The 26,180-nt window shown below is 37.7% G+C and overlaps 1 protein-coding gene across 9 annotated transcripts in view; it reads right to left on the bottom strand.

The window, feature by feature from the left end:
• Positions 1-20,156, bottom strand: part of GPHN (gephyrin) — a 263,681-nt gene extending 243,525 nt beyond the window's left edge. For 8 of the 9 annotated variants that reach the window (XM_081313741.1, XM_081313740.1, XM_081313739.1 and 5 more), the window contains exon 1: positions 20,064-20,156. In XM_081313741.1, the coding sequence (XP_081169867.1) occupies positions 20,064-20,127 (64 nt within the window). In that variant the 5' untranslated portion in view covers positions 20,128-20,156. The remainder of the gene's footprint in view (positions 1-20,063) is intronic. The other variant, XM_081313737.1, reaches the window with a different exon arrangement.
• Positions 20,157-26,180: the final 6,024 nt, after the last annotated feature.

Raw genomic sequence — 26,180 nt, forward strand, 5'->3', positions numbered from 1 at the left:
TATTTAAATCTTCTGTAAATCTTCAGTTAGACCTACCCTCCCCCCTTTAAGATATTTAATTTTACTGAGATTTGAGTTGGTGAAGATCAGATTTGGTTGCTGGTCAAGAATGTGATCCCTTTAAACAAGTACAAAGAAAAACTTGTATATTTTTAGCAGGACTGTGGAAATCTTAAAAAGAAGTATTTCAGGTTGCACTGCAACATTTAAGTGTTTTTTGAATAATTTCATTTATATAACAAATTTGTATGGTGCCTGACTCTCAGTAATTCTGTGAGGCGCACAGCTTAAACAAAGAAAATACATTAATAACCATCAAAATTAAATTAAAAATAAAATGAAATTAGGGAAAAAGTGACAAAACTGAATAAGGACAAAGTAAAGGGTCTTCACTCTTCCCAGACAAAGCCTTTAAGGTCTTTAAGGCCTTCTAAACAACAGAAGGGTAGAGGTCATCTAAAACTCAAGGGAAACTTCACTGCAGAAACCAGATGTTGCTACAAAAAAGGCATACTTCTGTGCTCCTGACACAGTATATTATTTAATCAAAGGGATCTAGAGTGCATCAATCCTGTAAGATCAAATCAACTGGGCAGATACTTTGGGAGATAGACAGTTCTCAAGTAACCACACCATATACCATGTAAGGCTTTATAGGTAACAAGCAGCACCTTGAATCCCACCTGGAAGCAAACGGGCAGCTAGTGCAACTCACAAAGCACACGGCTTACATGGGTATATTAAGGGATCCCCATAACAGCCTGAGCAGCTGCATTCTCAACCAGTTGCAGTTTTAGGATGGTCTTCATGGGAAGCCTCACGTAAAGTAAATGAAACAGGAGGTGACTAAGGCAGGGCCGACTGTAAGCAATGCTTCCCGGTCCAGGAATAGACACAATTAGCACACAAGGTGGTTTTGTGTAAAGGTCCCCCTGGCCTGGCTGTCACCTGCTCTTCCAGCAGGATCTATGAGTCAAAGGGGATCCACATTGTGCACCAGATCTGTGAGGGGGAGTATTATCCCATCCAGTCAAAAATATCAACTCTCCTGACTGTGGAGGGGGGGGGAGGGGAAAAAACGCTGACTACTCTTTCTTGCTAGGGTTGACTTGCTGCCAGTTTCTCCCCCCCCCCGCCAGCCCAAGCCCTTAAAGCCTCCAGGCACTGAGGCAGCACCCAAACAGAACCATATGCCTGGTATGGGGTAGTCCAGTTCTTCTCCCCCATCAATACTGACTGGTATCAGCCAGGGAGAATGGAGGAGAAACACTGCAAACAGTGCCTCCTACTCCCAATCCCCTCCAGTAAGATATCACAGTTGACGGTACCACAAGCTGCTGTAACATGGTTTCCTCTCTTGTTTTAACTGGATAATCGATAGTGGATTTCCATGTAAATATCACAACTCGTTAATAACAGTTTTAAAAATCAAAATCTCCCACACATATTGGCAATTTTATGCAATGCTTTTTTGGAAGCAAGTTCTTTGTGTGAAAGTGAGCTTCAGTGTCCAGAGCCAGAAAAACTTTGCTGATTCTGATTTACTAATGTTCCTGAAATCTCTACAAATGAGCAAAGTTACATTATAACTTCTCTCCAAGGTTATATCAATATGCACACTAGCCTTACTAAGAGGTATTGATCAAAACAGTTTTTCTTCACAGAACCTCTTTGCTGGAAAAGCCTAGTTTTGGCTACACAACTCTTTTACTGCCAATTCTGTTTGCCGTGTTCTTCTGTGAACGTGCATTTTCCTCCTATACAAATTTCCCCCTTCTAATATCCTTTCTCAAAAGCAACAAAAGCTTTTTATTCCCCACCCCCCTTTACTTGAGACATAACACCTTTTCTTCCAATAGTCATAACCATTTGCATTTGCTGCAAATATAATTTATGTCCCTTCAAGCAGAAAAAAAATGGCATACTGTATAAACTGTAGATTACTCCATCATGGTGCTAAAATCTCAGGATAAAGCTAATCACCATTTTGAAACTTCTATCAACTTTGCTTCTGAAGCTTTTACGCAAAACACTTTGTTGATTTAGTTCAGCCCAGTCATTCATTCGAAATAAAATAAAAATGTTCTCAAGAGCTGACCTGCTATGGCTGCTGATATATTAACTGTGTACTCACCGAAATTTCTCAGGCAAAATGGGAAACATAAAACCCCTTAAATAACAGCAAATCACAGAACTCAGCAGCCAAAATATATGCAATGCTTCCATACCCTGAGATCAGTATACAGCTCTTTTTAGTAGTATATGGAAATTGAATCAGAGCTTAAGCCCATAAAAATCCATACACACACATACACACATGTATAATAAGGTAAAGGCTTAGTATACACTACAGTACCACGCAAGCTGCTCACCTTCAGTTTCAATGTACTATACAAGGATCAGTGTGGTGCATCATATCTTAGCTAATATAATTTGTTATAGTTTGCTATATTTGAAAATAATATAGATAAGTAAGGGGGGAAGGTTATTCATGTTCTTCCACAAATAACTTTTTAAGTCCATCTCTGCATACTTCTATACAGTGGAAGATCTACTGCATTTGCAATCACATAATTTATGTATATACACATAGAGAATGAAAAATAATACTGGGTCATTTTTAGAGAGTGATGAAATTACCGTAGGGAATCATAAACTTGACCTCCCAAGTACAGAAGAGCAAATCAAACTAGTTAATAATTACAGTTTTCAGTGCAATGGAAGCATGATGAAGCAAGTCACTAATAACAGTAAAGAAGCACAGCAGAGATATATTTAATGTACAGGAAGATCTTACTTATTGACTGCCTTATGCAGCAACCAAAGTTATGGGAATGTTGAAAAAATAACTTTGAGAAGAGAGTGCACATTTATGACCTTTGCAGCCTCTCTCTCTCTTTCTCTCAGTTGTATGTCAGCCATTAATCAGTTTTTATTTTATTTGTTTATATTTCATGTTTTTGGTCTATCTCTCTCAAGGAGTTAGCACATGTGCTTGACTCTTTCCCCTAATCAAGGGAATTCTTTAAGCAAACTCTCCTGTGCCTTACCCATTCACCCCGCCCCCATAAAGAGTGGAGAGATTAGAGAGGAAGGTATTATAAGAGTATAAGCAGGCACACAAAGGTCAATACACATTGAAAGGAATGCAGTACCACCAGCAGTTTACAGAAACATTGATTCTCTTATTGCTATTCAGCCGAATGAATATTCCAAAGAGGAGAAGAATAGGGAAAAGGAAAAGTTGGTCTTAAGTAGAGTCATGATCATCTGATTTTCCACATAACAACCACATCTTAGTTGTTATGTGTTGGCCCTGAAGACTAACTATATTAATGTTTATATATTATGAAAACATAAACTATATATACAGTATATATATATATAAGTATATATAAGTATAAGTATATATATACAAGTTTTTAACTTTGTTGGAGGAAAATATAAAAGAACAACACATTAGAAAAGCTAAAAACAAATGAAGTTCCTCAGAAACAGAAGGGAGAGAGAAAAAAACCACTAGAAAACACACACAAAAATGGAAGAATGTGACCCAGAGACACCATTGGTCGGTAGGTACTTATTACCAATGGAGCTGTCAAGCCTAAATGGCCAAACCCACAAACATAGAATTCAAACTAGCTACTTTACTGTTCTACACCCTCACAGGAATCTTTCCAGACTGGCAGATTCCTCTGGGAAAGATTAAATAAGGCTCTGGTCCCATGGACCGACCCAGATTAGATTTTGCAATATGGGTAGAGCCTAAATCAAGGCAAGGTTAGTCAGCTGGTGGAATTACCAAAGGCTGTGAACATTAAGACTCTGCTACTGAAAAAATACAAGGGCCTGACTCCATCAGAAGCCCTACCAACTCCTATATGCTCATAGAGCACTATCAGTCTAAGAAGATACACTAGACCAGGGGTAGGCAACCTTGGCTCTTTTATGACTCATGGACTTCAACTCCCAGAATTCCTGAGTCAGCTATGCTGACTCAGGAATTCTGGGAGTTGAAGTCCATGAGTCATAAAAGAGCCAAGGTTGCCTACCCCTGCACTAGACTAAAGAAGCAGAGGCCAAAAGGATAAGTGCTGTATTCTCCAAAGAACCATTCAAGATGTACTGCAGTGCAACAACACAGAAATAGCACAATAATCAATAGCAGAAATTGAACAGTACTGGAAGAAAATATGAGAGAAAGAGAATGCAATATGGCTGCAGGACCTGAGAGCAGACCACAGCAATCTCTCAAAACAAGTACTAGTCACTCTCACAGTAGCAGATATACAATAGTGGGTCAAGAACATGAAAAGCTAGACACCTGGTTTGGACATCATCCATACCTACTGATTAAATAAACTAATAGCAGTACATGAATGTCTAGCAGCACAGATGAGCCAGCTGTTAGAAGCAGATTCCCACCTGAAATGGCTAACACAAGGAAGAACAGTGCTGATCATGAAAGACCCCACAAGGGCACAGCACTGCCCAACTATCAGCCAAAACCCACCTTCCCATAACGTGGGAAGTCCTATTAGGCATCTTACTCATCAAGCTACAGGATCATATGGGTCAGTGCATGAGGTCAGATTGGAAGGCCATTGGGAACAATCACATGTAAATCACGCCACATATTCATTTCATATTTGAAATATTTGTGGCCCTCTCTTAGGCTGTTTATAAAATGCAAATCTTGCAGTACTTTCACTCTTCATGACTAAGTTATAGCATATATTGAAACATAATTTAAGTAAAACACATTGTAATTTTACAGCAATTTCAGCTTCATGACAGCCCATATGGCCTGAAATGTTCTTGCCATACTATCAAAGAAAACTAGAACTGCTTTAATTTATTCATTTAGCAAACATAACACAGACAATCAGTTTAATTACAACCAAAGCTTAATAAATGTTGGACCACTGTAAAAACATGAAACTATACACCCACTTGTTTCCTTTGTTTGTGTCACATGGAGCTGTTCCACTACTTGAAAAATACATGTTATGTTCTGGGGAAATTCATTGATTCAATAATAATAAAATGATAACTGTGAGAGATCCATTAGATTTAATATATTTGACACATGATTCCAACATGAATTATGGTTGCCTTGTTTTATCTTAATATTCAAAAGTGTTAATATGATTTAGGGGAAAGTAATACAATTTAACAATGTCAATATGATGTTAAACTATAAGGAATGAAGAGCTTTGAAATTCTTTCTTGGAATATAATAAATAAGACAATTCTTTGTGGTTGGAAAGAAATAATTAATTCCATCATAATATTTTGGATGAAAGAAATGTGTTCACTTTCACTCTTTGAAGTAGTCTTTTATCAACATAGTTGAAAGATTGTTCATTATTATTCTATGTTGACTGAGTTTAATTTGTGATGAAAAACTCTTACATATCAATCCTTTGGGGGAGGTGAGGGAGTATTGGGATTTGTTGTAGTTATTTGGAGTTTCCTCCCCATTTTAATAACCTTTATTTTGGATTATGGTTATTGTCTTGTTTCATTCATTTATTTATCAAATTTAGATACAACCAATCTCACCCGCAGAATATCTCTGACCAGTGTACATATACTTTTATTATTAGGAGACTGGAGGCTAAAACATGTAGGGAACAGTTGCTGGAATTGGGTATGTCTAATTTAATGAAGAGAAGGATGAGGGAATGTCATGATAGCAGTGTTCCAATATCTCAGGGGTTGCCACAAAGAAGAGGGAGTCAAGCTATTCTCCAAAGTGCCTGAAGGCAAGACAAGAAGCAATGGATGAAAACTAACCAAAGAGAGAAGCAACCTAGAACTAAGGAGAAACTTCCTGACAGTTAAAACAATTAACCAGTGGAACAACCTGCCTCCAGAAGCGGTGAATGCTCCAACACTGGAAGTTTTTAAGAAGAGACTGGACAGCCATTTGTCTGAAATGGTATAGGGTTTCCTGCCTGAGCAGGGAGTAGGACTAGATGACCTCCAAGCTCCCTTCCAACATTATATTATTATTATTATTATTATTATTATTATTATTATTATTATTATTATTATTATTATTATTATTATTATTATTATTATTATTATTATTATTAATTATTATTATTATTATTATTCTACAATGTACATACTGTATACTTAGCTTCTTGGACATCAAGAAAAAATGAAGAAAGTCCAGTTGCCTTTTGAAAAGCACTTTGGGACAACCATGACCTGAATGACTGAGAATCTCCATAGACATTTATGTTTATACAATATAAACATTTAAAAGTAAAAAGAACGGCAATTACATAGCACTGGTTCAGAGAAATAACTTGAAGTTTTTGTTCTGGGTAAGGCTAATTTGAAACAGAACTAGGAATATTAGTACTTAAAAGATTAGAAAAAGTAAGACGCTTGAATGTTCACATTTCAGGAAAATTGGACCTATAGTTTCCAAGAGAAGTAAAATGTTGAGTCTTTATTTTAAACTGTCTATTACAAGTCTTTGGTTCGAAAAAAGAATAAAGGTGGAAAAAGAAATAAGGGGCACATTCTTAGCTAGCACATTATGGAATTTTCTAACAGCATATTTAGATGGATCTTAAAATCTGTCAACAGAAGAAAAAGAGTAGCAATACAGGAATAATTTCCATATTTCAAATGATCCAGCGACATCAAAACCCAGATAGTTTGCAAATATCAATTTACAGAATGACTAACAGAAAAAGGACATAAGTTGAAACCACTTGAATCCAAAGATAAAATAGGTCAGAAGACAGAAAAATCAGGACAAAAAAACCAAAACCTAACATTGGATCAATTTTTGTGACAGTCATATATTGATAAATGAACAGGTAAATTAAACTCTAATCCCATTAACTATCAACTTGAACCTGATTATTTTTGACTATGATAATGCCAAACTATTTAAACACATATTATTCCTAAAAATAGAAGTAAAATGAAGCTTAACATTTCATTTTGCCATGTTGTTATCCAAAGCTTATTTTTTGTAATATTCAACACTTAGAATAATTAATCATGTATGAGGTATTGATTTGCCTTCAGTTCCATAGGTCAACATCTTTACAATATAAATTTTCATTTGGAAAATGCTATTTTCTGACCTTTGTAGTAAGTCTTCATATGATTGCCAATTAGGACCAGTGCTTTTGATCTTTTAAGATGTTGAAAAGCCCAAAGATTTTTTTTTTACAAAGTACACAGAGATAAAATTGGAACATGTCTTTCATGTCAAGTTAACTCTGGAACAGGCAGATTAAAAATAGAATTTTGACAGTGAAGGCATATCAGTATTTAATTAATTTTGCTCTTTCCTTCTTTTATAATGCAGAAATATCAGCAATTCATCCCAACCAAAGATGTATATGTTTGTTGAACATTTGCCTGTTGGACTATAGCTCAAAGTAATACAATGAAACAGGTGATAAACTCGTTCACTATTACACTACTGCAGAGCATAAAAAATAGATTTTCCATTATTCACTGGTCTAAAAATAAGACAGTCAATTATAATTGAATCATAAACCTTAAATTAAAATAAGGCTGCAGTTCTAAACGATCTTATTTGAAAAGTTAACATTATAAAAATCAATGGTCCTTACTTTAGGAAAAATGTGCTTCGAATAGGAGCACTGTTGAGAATATAGTTATTTTGTTACAAAAATCAAACACGTCAGTGTAGTCTATACTATTAGTGGAATTTGAGCAGCCATATATTGATTTGTCAGATATTATAATCTCTAGATTCTACTAATTTGCAAAGAATAGTGGGTTTGGGTTATAAGTGGACTTTGGTTACACTTATGGCATACAGGACAAAATGACCAGCACTCTCTATAATTAATGACGAATGTGGAAGTGTACAATAATAGATTTTTTAATTTATTTTTCAATTTTTTAAACCGCCTATCTCCCTCAGAGAAAGGCCAATAAAAATAGCATTAAATCAAAATAATTTAAGATTAAAAAGTTTTAAAATTATAAAAATAATATAAAATTTCAAAAGATGAGAATATATGTCATATAGAACATCTAAGATTGGTAATGTACTGTACACCTTTTCAATCCTATTTAAAAATGTGAATGTCTCTATCTTCCTAGTAATAAGAGAAATAACCAAAGCCATAAGGAGATAAATATTTATAAGTTCCTCTAGTGATAAAACCATGCCATATGGAAGATTGCAACTTGGTAAGTAAGAGAAATAGATGATGGAGTGGACAGGAGAGGAGAAGAGAATATGAAAAATGTCAGGCTTTATTCAGACAGGAAGACGAAAAGGCAACTCTTTGATATGGTAGTTATGTTATTGATACAAAAGTCATAGGTAAAGTATAAAACAAGTAATTGCTAACTATAAACATCTCTCACATACACATCGAGCCATTGTGTTATTAATGTGTTGCTGTTGTCCATTACTATTTGTGTTATCAATGTGTTACTGTTGTCCATTACTATTTGTACTTATTCTGTTGGGTTTGTGTGTGTGTGTCCTTTTCCAATAGATTTAGAGCTCATAGTTTCTCTGCAGGAGGCACAACAGACAGCTGACTTAGATACTTCTACTGTATTGAACAGTAGTTCCAAATTAAGAAGTAGCTGTATTTCCTTTCCTTAATTTTTATTTCATGTCACTAATTTCTATGGCTTATTAAATGTACACTTTTTCTGCAAAATACCTCTTAGGCTAAGTATGCTATATGAATTAAGGACATGCACTATTTGTTGATTTGGGAACCGAGCACTGCAGAAAATTTGGGAATGCCCCTTTTCCCTCTAATCCATGCTGATTCTCTTCCTTTTTGTCATTCCAGGAGCATTTCCAAAAGTAAATCCTCTAAACTGAACGCTGATTTACATCCAGAACCTTCTGAGTTGCCTCAGTTACTTAAGCTCTGATTTGGAGGATGTACTTCTGCAAACAAAGAAACTGTCCCCAGAGCAGTATGGTCTGGGAAGAGGGTCAGCATGGAATTTTCTGGAATGTCCTTGGAATGTTCTGTTCTCACATTCTGCACATCTCTAGTAATAATGTATACATATACAAGCCTTACTGTATCCCTTCTAATTCAGCCTAACAATATTTTCCTTCCCGTTTGTTTGCTGCTGTTCTTCATACAGTTCAATAAAAAAACAACCCCAGATGCCAAAAAATTCTTTTATTATAATACATTACTAAATCTATGTACACAAATGTCAGATAAAAATAAACTTTCTGATGCACCTTTTAGATTAAGTTAAATTAAAATGGTGTTTTAAAAGTACAGTCTCTGAAGCCTATTTACACATAAAATATACTAGTTCTTACATATGACAGTTATATAAATAAAAACAATATTCTTATAGCATACTTTAGTTTATATGATTTATCATTTTAGTTACCCACATTTTGAAACTATTGTTTGTTATTTATGAAATTAAAGCACATTTCTTTGCACAAACGTTTTAAAATATTTTCCAAATATAACCATCAGTTCATTTTTATAATATAACTTGCTTTTGGAAAATTTCTTAAACACAAAGTTTTACATATTTGATTATTTACACATTTTTGTTATAGCACACTCTTAACTACCTGGTCTAATAGTCGGTGGTTTTCATTCACTTTGGTGACCTCCAAGGATATCTTTAATTAATAGGTATTTAAAAACAAGTAAATAAGAAATCCTTTGGTACTATCAAAATATTTTTAAAAGTAGACTTCCTGTCACTTGAATATTTATTAATTCTTTAAATTTATCAACTTTGTGAGGTTTATTTTTTGACATATTATGCACTACAATAGTCCTTGACTTACAACTACAATTGAGCCCAAAACTTCTATGGTTAAGTGAGACATTTGTTAAGTGAGTTTTGCTCCATTTTATGAACGTTCTTGCTACAGTTGTTGAGTGAATCACTGCAGTTGTTAAGTTAGTAACACAGTTGTTAAGTGAATCTGCCTTCCCCACTGATCTTGCTTGTTAGAATGTTGCAACTGTCATAAATATAAGTGAGTTGCCAAGTATCTGAATTTTGATCCTGTGACCATGGGATACCACAATTCTAAGTGTGAAAACTGGTCAAAAGTCACTTTTTTCAGTGTTACTCTAACTTCGAACAGTCATTTCTGTTAAGTTGAGGACTAGCTGTAATTCATTATAATCAGAAAGCCTTTTCTTCCAAAATGAAGCATTAGCCTTCAGTTCAGTATAATTAAATAAAATATGGATTTATGATTTTACATATACAAATTCATAGACTATATGTACATACACACACACTCTATTAGTCAGACTTTACATTCATTTTCTTGTTCACTCTTTCTGAGTGCTTGACCCAAAAAAAAACTACTTCAGCTGATTATGATACCACATATTGGATTATTTTCAGTCACTTGCACAGTTTTAGACTTTCAACAAGTAATTGGAAAGTGCTGGACCAAATGCAGAGAAAAACAAGCAGAAGAAAGTAAAAAGGCTACTTTCCCATTTAGCCTTGTCTTCCCTCCTAGAGACCTCTGAAAAGCCCAATGGCCTGCTGAGCTCTTGCTGACAGAACTGAAATAAGAGAGAAAGATATTTCTCCCTTGCCATTTTTGGACAGAATTTAAAACAAGTTGAAATAGATCACATGCTGGTTGGAGGACATTTCAGGGAGGCAAAAAGATTCACAATTCCTGTCACACATTTCTGACCTACCACACAATTTGCATTCCCTCCCCCCCCCCCCCGATAATACTTTTTGCAATTTTGGGAGAAGGAAAGCGGGGGGGAAAACCCGTGAAGGATCAAAAGAGAATGGAAGAACATTTCTGCTATCAGTGTGATGTCACAGAATTACCACAAAGTATGAACAAAACTTTCTTCCAGGTTCCATTTTGCCAATTTTTCTCAAAACAGCAACAGTAATTTCCAAAACAGTGAACTAGACGTTGGTTATTTCCATTTTTAAACATTTATGTTGTGGTACTCCAAATAATGAAACTACACGTTAAAAAAAATCACATATCCTTGTACGACTGCCTGGGCGAAGGAAAACAGTTGGGTCTCTGTCAAGGTTTTGGGCTTTTGTTTTAGGTGGTTTTCAGTGCAAAACCACAAGCACATAGATTAGAAGAGGAAAAATGCTGGATGGCACCTGTGTATGTGGTGGATACAGCATACTAAAACGGGCAGGAAAAGCAGAGAAAGGATGGGGTTGTTGTTGTTGTTGTTTTTTTGATTACAGCAAATGCTGCAGGAGAGGGTGTTACCTGGTAAATGTGGCATGAAGTGGAAGTCCAGAGATTCTGGCCCTGAGACAAGGAGGGAAGAAAATCCTTCTGAACATGTGGAGACATGGTAGATGGACTATGTCGTGTTTATGGATTTTCAAACAGTAAATAGTGTCATAATTACGGCACTTCAGATATTGAACAGTGGTACTGGGAAAATTAAAAGCTGTGGCAGGAAGATAGCCAGGAGAACTCACATTCTATTATCAGTCATTGAGATAAGGAAGGAAAAAAGAAGCTGAAATACAGCACAAGTGAAAGTGAGGGAAGGAGCTGAGACACTGAGAAATAAAATACGACTTGAGCATGTATGTTGTTTTGTACTTATTAGCATAGCAATAGTTGTTGTTGTTGTTAGCTGCGAAGTCGTGTCCGACCCATCGTGACCCTATGGACAACGTTCCTCCAGGCCTTCCTGTTCTCTACCATCTTCTGGAGTCCATTTAAGCTCACGCCTACTGCTTCAGTGACTCCATCCAGCCACCTCATTCTCTGTTGTCCCTTTCTTCTATTGCCCTCAATCTTTCCCAGCACTAGGCTCTTCTCCAGTGAATCCTTCCTTCTCATTAGGTGGCCAAAGTATTTGAGTTTTAGCTTCAGGATCTGGCCTTCTAAAGAGCAGTCAGTGTTGATCTCCTCTAGGACTGACCGGTTTGATCGCCTTGCAGTCCAAGGGACTCGCAGCAGTCTTCTCCAGCACCATAGTTCAAAGGCTTCAATTCTTTGGCGCTCGGCCTTTCTTATGGTCCAGCTTTCACTGCCATACATTGCAACTGGGAAGACCATAGCCTTGACTATACGCACTTTTGTTGACAGGGTGATGTCTCTGCTTTTTAGTGTGCTGTCTAGATTTGCCATGGCTTTCCTCCCGAGGAGCAAGCGTCTTTTAATTTCTTGGCTACAGTCCCCATCTGCAGTGATCTTGGAGCCCAAGAAAATAAAATCTGTCACTAGCAATAGTACTTAGACTTATATACTGCTTCATAGGGCTTTACAGCTCTCTCTAAGCAGTTTACAGAATCGGCATATTAACCCCAAAAATCTGGGTCCTCATTTTACCCACCTCAGAAGAATAGAAGGCTGAGTCAACCTCGAGCTGGTCAGGATTAAGCTCCTGGCTGTGGGCAGAGATAGCCTGCAATACTGCATTCTAACCATTGTACCATCTTGGCTTATTAGGTTTTGCAAACTATACATTAGATTTTCACTTGCATATATTAGCTCACACTACTGTATTATTATAATCATCTTAGAATAAACTCCCTCATTGTTTAAATGCTGTATTTTGTGTGCATGTGTATCAGCTCCTACCCTGACACTCCTCTGACTATCCTTTAAGATATACAGTATACAAAAAATGTATTACACCTACTTATAATCTACCAAAATATTTTAGGTAAATATTAAAAATACTGATATAGGTCCAAACATATGCAGCAATGGAATGAAATGAATGTAAAATTGGGAAAACACAAAGTTAAAAAAACCTCTACTTTTTAATGTTATTTATGTAGAAGACCTTATGGAAAAAATTGCAATATTATTTCATGACTGATAATATTCAATAAAAGCAAAATGAGTTAATTTACAAACATGCAAAAGTCTGCTGCAATGTGCTTTACACTAAAATTGGAAAAATTACTCTGGAGCATAAGGGAAGATGATCAGAGCACCTATTATAACTTATTGAAGGAGCTGTGCCTGCTTTAATAAATTACGTGCTCATCTGTTCCAAAACACCATTTCCCAATCAGGTTCAAAGTACTGCACAGTCTGACTCTTATCTCTACTATGTTGTACTAGCAAATGCTAAAAATGCAAAAACCAGGCTGTTAATCAGTGCAAGGTCCAGGGATCATTCCTATTTATAACTTAATTTATAACAATTTATAACTATTGTCTGGATTAAAGTGGAATTCCTACCATATCCATTGCTTCAGTTCGAGTACAAAAATGAATATAAGTATATGCAAGTATACATGTAGTAAACTGGCAGAGGTTTCCTTCAAACTAAAGAAACTACGTGTCATCACATTCTAGTCAAGGTTCTGCAAGCAGCTGAGCCTTATCACATTAAGTGTCCAGATCATTCCCCCCCAACATACCTTTCACCTCCCGATTCCCTAATTGCAAATTTGCCTCCTTCCAGCCTATCTAAAGCAGGAAATTAGCAAAATGCTTTATTGAGAATTCAAAACAGGTGTTTCTTTATGAGAAGTGTTTCTGAACCCTTTTAACTGAAAATAGCACTGTTGTGAGTGTGAAACAATTCTGGAACAGCATTAGCACACTTCCGGTAATCTCGGATTTCAAATTCAAAATTAATTGAAGCATAAGCTTGTTTCATATTCAAATTTTTTTGCACAACTTTCACAGATATCTACCCTGGAGTTTTACTTACTACAGCAATGAACTGAGTCAACAGATGTTTTCTCTTGGGACATAGTGTTACCTAAGGGCACTGATACAGTGAAATACCTACATCCTTAATGCTCCATGGCCCTCACTGACCATGCATCGACATTACAATAACTACCGTACTTGGGCAAGCTTGCTGACCAGTGCAGCATTTTTAGAGGCATCTATATGCTTCTGTTGGCTTTTTTGGCCCTGAAAAACAAAACATCACTGACTGCAGGAAGTTTGGAAAACTTTTAGCCATTCTTAAAAGGCAAATTGTATTTCATGTTTGCTCATTCTTTGTATGCATATGGAATGAACTGTTTTGGTTTTTTTTAAAATATTTTAAAACAACTCCTGATTCAAATCTGCTCTCAAATTATATTAACCTTATAAATCTCTGTAGCCCAAATTAGACTTGTTCTTTTGCTGTAGCATCAATAATATATATGCCAGTCTTCCTATTCAAGACGAGGGTTGAATAAGAAGCAATACTTCCACCTCTATAAAGTCTATATAAATAAGGATATTCTAATAAATGGAATAGCAAAATACGCCAGTGCAATGCAATGAACTCTTTTGCTACTTGTATTTATTTCACATAATTACTACTGTTCCTTATATATCTACCAATGATGAACAAGTTTCATAAAGCCACCACAACACTACTCCACATTTTCAACCTGGTCCTGATAGTACTACTTATTTCCACCTCTTCACTTGAGTCAAACAGATGCCCTCAAATACATTCCTTCAGCCTTGGGAAAAGATGCAATTTACAAGGCACTAAATCTGGACTATATGGCAGATGGGGGCAAGATGGTGAGATCCAACTTTACAGCTAACTCTTTGGTGGCTTGTGTGGTGGGAATCCAAATGTCTGGGAAGCTGGGAAGGAGTGTGAATAGCAGACTGATGCTGGAATAGCTGAGGAAAACACCAATTAGTCAACTCTGTCTTTCTTCCCAAACTACATTTGTGCTTTAGGAAAGGGAAAGAGTAATCAACGAGAGAGCATGAAATGGGGGAGGGTTAGTTTTATAGACTATGCAGAAGATAGCCAAACACCATAAGCACTGCCTATATGTAACTAGTAGCATTGACTGCAATAAATATTTGCTGTGAAGGATACAAATTGTTAGTTTGCTCCATGCAATTTGTAATTCACAAGTCATTTAAAGGGACTTTAATCTGATTTAAAAAGGGAAAAAATGCTTGAAAACCTATTAAGGGTAGAATAAGTATACATTAATATATTTTATTTAGTTATTACATTATTATTTGGGCATCTGGGCATTAGTATGCATTTTCCTTTATCATATTTATGTTTTAATATCATCTTTATGACACATACCAGGACAGATAAAAGATCTTATTAAAGTGACTTTGCCTCATTTTATTTATTTTGAAGAATAGCAATTTTTCAACCCAGAAATTAGAACATAATCATAATAAAATAACATACAATACTATTTGTAACTCATAGTACTTTATATTTTTAAAGTATAACACTATTTTTCCTGCAAAAAGAACGTCTCTCTGTCTCTCTCTCTCTCTCTCTCTGTGTGTGTGTTTGTGTGTGTGTCTGTGTGTGGATGGATAGATGGATAGATAGATTAAATAGCACTTTATGTACTTAAAAGGGAATGGACCAACTACCTTTTGAGGAAAAGCTGTAAATGTTGTAGTCGAAATACAGTAGTCCTATCATACCACCTGTGGCTACTACCTGTCACACTCATGAGTTCATCGAAGCCTGGCACTCCACAAGCAATTCTATCAACAGACATACTGATCTACAACTAGCCTATGAACCCTTCAGAATCTAAATCAACCACACAGCCAAGAAGGGACAGCACCGACCCTCAATCAACCCACGCAAGCCCCTCCCAGCAGTTTACTTCTCAATGACCCTAACCTGATGTAACCTCCCCATCACAACACCTGAAGCCCTTATAAACAGAAGAACATTGTCAATGACATCCCTTAATCACCACTGAATATGCTACCTAGCCTGGTAATGAAATATTTGGAAACCAACCCACAAGATCGGAGAATGACCTTTCACCCTCATCCTACACCAGAGCTACAGATATTTGCCACTGGTGTAAACAGTGGTCTTACTAAAGGAGGTCATGATAGAAATGCACTTGCATTGTGGCAGCACTTAGCCAACCTTGGATGAACTCATCCAAGGCTAGTTTAATGCCACATGCAAAAGCCCAATATTTCTTAATCATTTAATTTTTTTCCAGCTTAACGGCAAATTAATGAGCTTGGAATATACAGATTAAATACTCCATATTCTTTGGAAAGTAGATCAGAGCTAAATACTTAGAATAGTAGTTTACATTCCAGGGTTAAATTAAGACTGAGTGATGTTAAGAAAAATGTGTATTTATCATTTACTAATAACAATATATTTGTCAATGGAAATTCTTAATATTTGTAAAATAAATCTGTCAAGTATTATTAATAATACAGGTGTAAAAGTATTATTAATAATACAGGTGTAAAACTTATACAAGCAACTCCTACAATGAATTATTTCAGGAAATAATGCTGTCCATTTTCCTTTACATTAAAGCAATTTATCCTTCTATCTTCAGTAAAAATGAAATTAAATACTTTTATTATTTACCATATTACCATAAAAATGGCCAACACTCCCCCACCCCAGTAGGGAGACAGAATGAAGATAAATCTAAAACTTTGGACTTTAGGTGCCCACTTTTCAGAATCCAAGACTGAATTCCTTTCACTCAGTTACTTATACAGGAATGGGGGGTTAAGAAAACACTAACAAAGTATATTTAATTACTACATTATATTATCATTTAAAAATGTAACTTGTGCTTGCTATGCATTTGGCTATAATTATGACCTTTTCAGATTACTCTATTAAGCAAGAAACAATACTAGACACTATTTTCTTATTTGGAATTATTATTTCTTATTTGAAACTATTATCAAAATCTCAGTATGCTTATAATACTATAAGATTACTGACATTTGTGACTATACAGGAGCACCTTGATTTTACTGGAGATAACATAAAATAGGTTTACAAATTGTTATAAAACCCCCCCCAACTATTCTTGCTTTAGTCTCAAAAGTCATATTAAAAAAGCAGTAACTATTAAACTAACAGAGCAACATCATGTAGTATAGTGATTAAAACAATATTTCCTAACTTTGGCAATTTCCAGATGTGTGGCTTTCAAATCCCAGAATTCTACTGCCAGCACGGCCATTTATGAGAATTCTTGGAGTTGCCAAGTTTAGGAAACACTGGCTTAAGGAATTAGATTGGTACTGGAGAGACCTAGTCTACCTTCAGATCTGGAACCTGCCTAGTGACTTTGGGCCAGTCAATCTCTCTTCCCACAATTTATGTCACTGAGTTTGTTGCCAGGAAAAATGATAGCAGTGCTGTAAATGATGCCTTGAGCTCCTGTATGAAAGGCAGGATGTAAACCAAGTGAATGAGTAATGCTAAATTCCAAAATGAAATTTGAAATACATAAAGATTTCACATTTATCTATCTCCTTTAATATGGCTATAGTCTCTGTAAATAAACTTGCTTCCAAAGGCATAGGTGGAAAATCCAGAAATTTGATTTTGTTTCTTGACAATTTCTACCTGCTACACTTAAGTCTATGCACAAGGTAGGTGATTATGATATACAATTCTTTCCTATCAGCACCTTCCATAGTTTTATGGATCATCTTAGAGCAACTAAGATGATCAAAGGCCTGGAGACTAAAACATATGAAGAACGGCTGCAGGATTTGGGCTTGCCTAGTCTGTAGAAAAGAAGAAATAGGGGGAGACATGATAGCAGTATTTCAGTATTTGAGGGACTGCCACAAAGAAGAGGGGGTCAAATTATTCTCCAAGGCACCAGAGGGCAGGATAAGAAACAACGGTTGGAAACTGATCAAAGAGAGAAGCAACCTGGAATTAAGGAGACATTTCCTGACAGTGAGGACAAATAACCAGTGGAACAGCTTGCCTTCAGAAATTGTGGGCTCTCCATCACTGGAGGTTTTTAAGAAGAGGCTAGATACTCACTTATCTGAAATGGTATAGGTTCTCCTGCTTGAGCTGGACTAGAAGACCTCCAAGGTCTATTCCAGCTCTATTCTATTTTTAAATTCTATATACTATGATAGTAAAGAAAAGGAAGGGAAAACTACCCTATTTCATTCTGTTAGCAGCTACTGAAAATGAATATCAGAAACTGGTAGTTTCAGTACTAAGGGAAGAGAACAGCGCATCATCAGACTCAGGGATTTCCCTCTGTCACACTCAGGCTCAGGAAGGTTCCAATTAGTTATTCACAGACAGACCATAGACTTCCTCAAATTCTGGGACAGCCAAGCATGCAATACAGCAACACAAACCACTCTTTTTAAAAGTCATTGATTTCATACCAAGGCTACATAAATACATTTCCAATTAGCCATTCAACTTATCTTCTATTTTACCTTCTTTCATTCTACTATTTATCTTCTGTCATTTTCCAGTACAAACAAAAACAAGTCTCATTGTCCAGCTTGGAAAAATGTATTTAAAGTGCAGAACACTTCACTTTAGGAAGAGAATTCCACATCTCCAATTTATTTAATAACTGAGCCATTTAGCTTACTGCTCAAAAGTCAAAACACCACCCTAAAATGAGAAATAGAAGGAAAGATGAAAGCTTTGTTCTATAACTCACCACAGAAATAGGTGACATCCTGGAAGTTATTTTCCAAAGGCAGGGCTGGCATCTCTAATCAGCACCGACAGGCACAAAATATAACAATATTTTACCATCTCAAGAACACCTTCACTCCCAAACCGCCATTAAAGAGCATCCTGCTAGAAGCATTCCTCCTCACCTACACTTCTGCTCACATTCTCCTACCAAAGTAACTACACAAATGGCAGCTGAAGGATATTTATCAACCCAAGAAGCAACAATGAGAAAGAACAGCTACTGCCTCTCCTCACTCATCCTTTGTCCCCTAAGGGATCAGTTAGGCTCAGCCCCAACTATTATCCAGTCCAGTGCCAGCATAAAAAGATACAAAAGGCTGTGCACTTTATTGCTTATCTCTTCTGCAGAATCTCCCAGGCAAGGAACACCGGTAAGAAGTGGCCACTTACAGCCACTTGCTTACATGCAATCTCTGGGGGGGGGGGGGGGGGAAATGTAATCGGCTACTTCTACAACATTGCTCGGGGAGAGGAGAGCGGCGCTCCCCGTACCCATTTGGCTACTCTTTCCCAGGTTGGGTGGCCGTTCCTTGATTCGGTTGCTCCTTCCACTCACTCGTCTCTTCCTCCCGGGTGGTGCAGCTGGAAGGACCGAACACATTGGGCCCATTCCCAACTGCCACTGCCACCTCAAGATAACGTGGAGGCGTCAGTAACCGTTCCCGGTTGCTCCGCTGCAGGCTTGAGCGGAGGAGAGAGAGGTGGAGGAAGCTACCGGAGCAGCGGCTGCTGTTTCTTCCTCCCTCCCTCCTTCCCTCCCTTCCCCACCCCCCACCCCCACTCCCCAACAACGTAAGTGGGAACGTGGGCCCACCACGGGCAGGTTGCCGAGGGCTTCCACCCAAGACTCGCGATCGTGACTTCCCCACACCATCCTTCCCTCTCTCCACGCTTCAAACGCTCGCGGCTTTCCCACCCCCCCACCCCCCCGAGTGGGGAAAGAAGGGAAAGGGGGCAGGTTCTCCGAAGTGTCTTCCTACCGAAAGCGGCCCACCAGGGGCGGTGGTGTGGTTCCCACTCCGCTTCCCTCCGCCGGGATCGGGATGCCGAGCTCGGGAAGACTCTCGTGGGCTCGGCGCGAGGGAAGAAGACTTCGCGCCGCCCGCTCCGCTCCGTCCAGCGAGGTACTTTTCCGGAGACTCCCGGTTGTCCCTTACCCGCCCCAGGCAAAGCCGGTATCTCCGGGGGTGGGCGCCTCCTCCCCCTCCCTCCCCCTCCCCGCTCTCTCTCCCCCAGGCTATTTACGGGCCGGTCCCCAGCGGGAGCGGCGAACTCGAGGCTGCGGCACTGAAGAGCCTCCCGCCCGCATGCGGCAACCAGAGCAGCGCCCAATCCCACCACCCGCTCCGCTCGCCCGCCAAGGCGGCTTTCCCCCCGCGCTGCTCTCTCGTTTTCACCTCAGCCGGCGGCTGCCCGAAGCTGCGAGCCCAGCCCGAGCTCCGAGGGAACTGCGAGAGAGGAGCCGGCAAGCGGCGCTCGGGGTCCCGGGCGGGTGCAGTGACGGCCGGGGCCACAGAGGAGAAAGGTGGCGGCGGCGGCGGCGGCGGCGGGTACACCCTGCACGGAACGGCCTGGCGGAGAGCCCCAACCCCCGGCCACCTCTGCCCCCGCTTCCCCGTCGCGCTTCGTTACCTGTGAGAACCCCGACGCGGATTTGATGGTCGTGGTTCGTTAAAATCATCCCCTCCGACGCCATGTTTCCCAGCGCAGCCACCGCACTGACAGGGAGGCGGGGGGGGGGAGTTGGGGGGGGGGGCGAAGGAGCGCGAGAGCGAGGAAGGGGGAGGAGGGGTGAGGGGAAAAAACAGGCGAGGTGGAGCGAGGGAAGAGGGGGCGGAGCCGAGTCTCGAAAGAGGCGGTCCTGGGAGCGCGCGCGGTTAGGCCGAAATTGCACTGAGGGGGCGGGCCGGGAAGGGGAGAAAGGCGGAGCCTGGAAAGGTCAGACGAATCAGAGCCGCCCAAAGGAGGAGCCAAATGCAACGCGGGCGAGATTTTAGCGAAAAGAGGATTCCTTAAACGCTGGGTTCAGTCGAAAGCAATCGAGTGCTGAAAGCTGGTTAGGCAGTGGCTTATTTTATTCCGCTTCGGTCTACTCTAGTCCTTCAGATCCGATTGGGTTGCGAGAAGAGCCGGGGAGGTCCTGCTGTAGTGGTGCGGAGGGAATACGAAGTTGATGGCTGTTTTATTTTTTTGCGCAGGAATCGTACGAATCTCGCCCGTCGGCAGATTCCCAGTAGCTCTTTCTGTATTCATGAAACAGCAGGACTGTTTGGAGGGATCACATCCTGCCTTAGCTGGAATATGCCAGTATTCGGTTGCGTGCGCTTACACTGCACCGACACATGTATCAGTCACCATTTTTACATCCACATGTAATTGACTGCATCGCGAAGCGTTGGCATATACCGCACTGCATTCATACGTGCAAGCTGCTGCCTGCGCCTATTGCGATTGACGGTTACCCGGTTCTTCTGCAAACAGGTTGCATTTAATTCACATTACACCCACGTCTACTGCTCTATGTTGTATGCACGGCATATGCACCCCATGGGAATTTCTTGGTATGGCAAAGCGTAAAAAGGCAGTGAAATGGAAGAAGGTCTGTGTTCGGGTAGAAGCTATTTGAGCATTTAATTTGCGTGTCAATGCAAACCTAATACAACGTGTTCTCTTACTTTCTGTTCCCATTCACTGCCTCGTATGAACCTGCCACTGCAGTTTTACACGCCTGCACGGCTTGTAAATGCATACAGCAAATAGTACGTAATTGTACCATATTTCATTTACTATGCATAGACACAGTCTTTGCTATCACATTGATAAATGCCATGATGTGAGAACGGAAATTAGCATTACATGACAATCCAAACTATAACAAATTGCCCCCCCCCATACAAAAATATTATTCCACAAAAGTCCACAGATTTTAAATAGATACGTCTTTTCACACACACATCCTGGAGCATTTTTAATTGCTGTTTCACTAAGGTCAATGGTTGCACACAGACTAGATAAAATATAAATCCTTTATGCAACAAAAATAAGTTAAAATAAAAAGAGTAAATTTTTACAATTGGACCATAAGCTTTATTTTCAAGTCTAATAAAATGCAAAAGTTGTATTAAATAGTTTACCTGATTTTTTAACACTGTATTTAATCTTACTTTGTTCCAAGAACTTGGAGCATTGCAACATAATTAAACAGAAAAGGAGAAAATGAAGTACTGTGACAAAAGATGTCAAACATCAAAGCAAAAGCTTAAAACAGCATGAGGAACTCCCACATGCACAACACAAATGTAACTCCAGCCATTTAAAAAAACCCCAAACTATACATCAGGAGCTTATCACAGTGGAACCTATCACCAAAACAGAATCCTTTTCATACCTCATTATATGAAGTCCATATAATATTTGTAGCCTAATACTCTGTGTGTTTACTTGAAAATCTGTTTCACTATGTTCATTGAAGCTTATTCCAAGGTACATATTTATAGAATCCTAATTTTATAGGTACATATTCAACGTGTTGTTCCCTTTGTACAGTTGTGCTGTACAAAGCACAAAAAAGCGGTAAGCCAAAGCAATTAAAGGCATGAAATAAGAAAATCTATTGTATAACTTTTATTTGTCTTTTCCTTCCTCTCTATCCAGTCACTTTCTTTCAATAAATTGTTTTATTATTGAATTCTCATTCATTCTCTCTTTATGGCCAAACCATCTCAACATTCTTCTTTCTTACTGATCACTCACTTTATGTTCACTCCACATTCATACTTGATACTATTTCCTCTTGTTTTACATAAGTACCTCATTCCCACTGTTTTCAACTTATATTTATGTTTCCCCTGATGTATCTAAGTTCATATTTCCATGAAACATTGTGAGCATTAATATACGATACTACAGAGACATTTTCTTTCAAGTAAGACTGATAACAGCAGACTGCATGCTATCCATCATCTCTTTATCAGTGTTTGCACATCTTAAAAAAATTCTTTATCCATTTCCCCATCTTTAGTAAACATTCCACCAGGGTACATCAGTTCATCTGCTCGGCTCCACTTTGGTTGTCAAATTTACTTGCCTTGGTCTTTGATATATATTTATAGTAATTTTACTAAATATGACTACAGTATTAACAGCTAGTTCAAACTAGAAGAATTTAAAAAGTAGAAGGTGCATAAAAAGAAAAAACAGAAAAACAAAAAATATAGTGAGCAAAAAGAAAAGATGTATATAAAGAAGTGACTTCCCATGTTATCACAAGAAGTATGAACAATTTCAGTAACTTATTACATATCCCAATGTCCCATATCTCAACTCTTATCTATAAACAAATCCATAAAGCATTTTATTTCAGTCCTGGTGTCAGCAAATAGCTAACAAAATACATTTTTAACCTTGATCAAATAAACCAACTTTATATTCTTCTAATAAGTTTAGTCTTTAGTTCATTCAAATAATATTGTAAAACTTGATTTCTTATAATTTTTTCTTTGTCCCTTCTCACAAAATTCTTCAAAGCTATAACAAGCCTCTTTAGTAAATCTAATTTAGGAAAAATATTCAGGTCACTTCTTAGTTTATTGTTTGTATTATTAACTATTAAAACATCAGCTGGTTTCTTTTGTATGTCCAACATAATATATTTTTCCATATAATTGTTGCATTCTGTCATTTATCAATCCATTTTCAATTCAGGTAATCTTGATTTGATCTTTTCAGGTAAAATCTTGTTTTTCTTCCATAACATCTTCTAGAGCAGGGGTCAGCAACCTGAAACAGTGAAAGAGCCACTCGGAACCAGTTCCCTAACAAAAGGAAAAACTGGGAGCTGCAAAAAATGTGTGCACATGCGTGTACATGCGCGCATGCGCAGAACAGGGTTTGACTGAAGAGTGGAGCCAAGGCGAGATATGCACCTACCCTGCATATTTGAATTGGTTGAACTTTTTTAGTCCCACTTTTTTTTTTTTGGACTGCACATGGCAGAGGACTGGGAGCTGCAGGAGACGGCTGAAAGAGCCTCATGCGGCTCCGGAGCCGCGGGTTGCAGACCTGTGTTCTAGAGGTAGATCTCTCTATTGGCACTATTAGTAACTTATTACTTATTACTATATTATTCTCCTTTAATTATAATTTTTAGTTACCTTTAGTATCTCATTTTTAAAATTTGTTTTTTAAAAAAAATCAAAACAAAAGCATTTTCTCACAGGAAAGATTCTACATAATTAATTGAAAAATCTTCTTTCAAATTTACCTGGACTCCAAACTAATTAAGTTTTTAAAAGTCTATAAAAGTAATATGGGGGGGAGGGAATCTAATTTCTACTACAGATGCCTCTGCTGAGAAGGTTTTATATGCTTTATTTTCATAATATTCCCTAATAGACAAAATAATTTTGATGTCCATATTCACACAAAATATCCTACAATTCAAGCATCTTCACTTGTATTATATGCTTTCTAGAAATTGACAATTGTACAATAACTTTCTTCCTCAGATACATTACTGAGTCATCTATAGGCAGTCTTGGTTAACAATGTTCAAAGCTATGGACAACCCATACTTACAAGCGGATTGCCTACTACTACTAAAAGTGGCAGATGGAGTTCTTCCTTGAGCCGACAAACTGATGAAGCTGCGCAATGTTTTCATGAGTCATTACAAACAAGCTATATATATATAAATGTACCAATCAGCAGTTCATAAAAACATTGCACAGCTTCAGCAGTTCATTGACTCTAGGAAGGACAATACTGTCTGCTATTTTTAGTAATAGACACCCCATTAAAGGTATGTCTTCTGATTTACGTATAAAGTTCAGTTAAAGACAGAGTCAGGAAGGGGAACTTATTCTTATTTTAGGGACTCTGCATTGAAGTGGAATAATCTGGTCTGCACCGTCCATGCCAAGCATAAACTACAGTGCCCTTCCCAAATATTGCTTACAGTATTGTTAGCCCATTGTTATCTTTGTAATGGGATCAATAATAGCACTATTCCAAACATTAGACCCATATGCAGTCTTCATGCACACATTAAATAAATCTCATTGGAATTCTATAAACAAGCCACATCCTACATAATTGTCCAATAATGTCACGACCCATGTCACTGTGGCTTACCATACACATCTCTGAGTTAAAATATTGGACTTTAATTCCTTAAATCAATTTTACACACTTTTGCTTGTTTTGAAGAAATTCTTGCTACTTTAAAACTTTCTCCTTTTGAAGGTACAAGTCTTTTGCAATCAATAGTAGTAAATAGAATTTTATTTCTTTTCATTAGTGCATATTCAAATTTACAAGATTTTTGCCATACTCAGTTACCACAGTTGATTATTAATAGAATTCTGTTTTTGTTATTCAAATATACTAAATGGCTCAATGGACCATTAATGCATAGGCAATGTTTATTTCATTTATTGCTGTGAATTTTTTAAAAAATCAAGTGTTACTCATTAAAACTAGCAATATCAGACATAGCCAACACATCCAAGATCATTCTGCCAGTTAATTCTAAATAAGTCTGCTGTTAGCTATCATTTTCTTAAAATAAAAATGCCTGAAACAGATGGCTGAATGTCATATTCTTGACAAGCTGCATCCCCCAATAACTCCAGCCATTATGGTCACAATTAAGGATCTTGCTCTATATGCATAAAGAAATATAAGAAATTGACATATCTGTTCTGAAAATGATGGTGTTCAATGAAATGACATACATTTGAACAATGTAACCAATGCTGCAAAATAAACCTATTATTTAGGCCATCATTATAAACCAACATGGAAGAATAGTGTATAAACTTAATGAAATTTTTATATATATTAATTGACCTTAATTTTAAATGGCCAAGTAACATTGAAAGCAAAGCTGCTGAAATAACAACAGTGTATTTTAATTTATCAGAAATGTATCAAGAAACAAAAATTAAATTACTCTATAGGGGTGGGATAGGATTATAGAGATGAAAGATGAGTAAACATTTAAAAGTTTAAAAGTACATATTAAAATATTTTGTCAGATAATGGTTACTAGCTGAAATCAAAACAGGTGGTCATCAGTAATGGTAACGGTAATGGCGACTGGGATTTCCATTGCTGAGTGATGCAGTCATAAAGCAAGACATCAAGTGACCATGTTGTTTACTGATGGTAATTCCAGCAGTCCTCATTGTGCAGTTATGTGAGGATCATGGGTTGTTAAGCAAGCCCCAGGTGGCTTGCAAATAGACCAGCAGGCACGTAAGGCCTGGTGTGAACAGGGGTGGGGGGCGCTGGGGATAGCAGTTACCAGCTGGGAGTGGGTGCTCAAGTGACTGAAGTCAGCTCAATGGGGATGTGGATGGTAGGGGAAGGTGTGAATAATTTACCAGAGTGACCTGTGACTTCCCTCACTATCTGTACAGCTTTCAGTTACCTTTTTAAAAACGAAAATGTTTTTACCAGGAGATCAATCTTTTTTTTACCAATTTATTCACTTTCAATACTTAGTGATGATTCATACAGTTCCTGAACAAAATGTAGGGCCATATTTCCCAGTATAGAGCATTGCAGTTGGAGGATATCAAGTCTGGTAAAGTTGATTTAAGTACTTGTTTGAAATTATCAGAATTTCTTTTTTTCTAATTTTTTATTTTGTTCAAAAAGTTAAAATACTAATTCCAAAAAATAAAATTTAACAAACAACAACCAAAATGGACAGAACATTTAAAAAGTCCCTTAAAAAGGACAAAA

The sequence above is a fragment of the Vipera berus genome, assembly GCF_964194415.1.
Source record: "Vipera berus genome assembly, chromosome: 1".
Lineage (NCBI taxonomy): Eukaryota > Metazoa > Chordata > Lepidosauria > Squamata > Viperidae > Vipera > Vipera berus.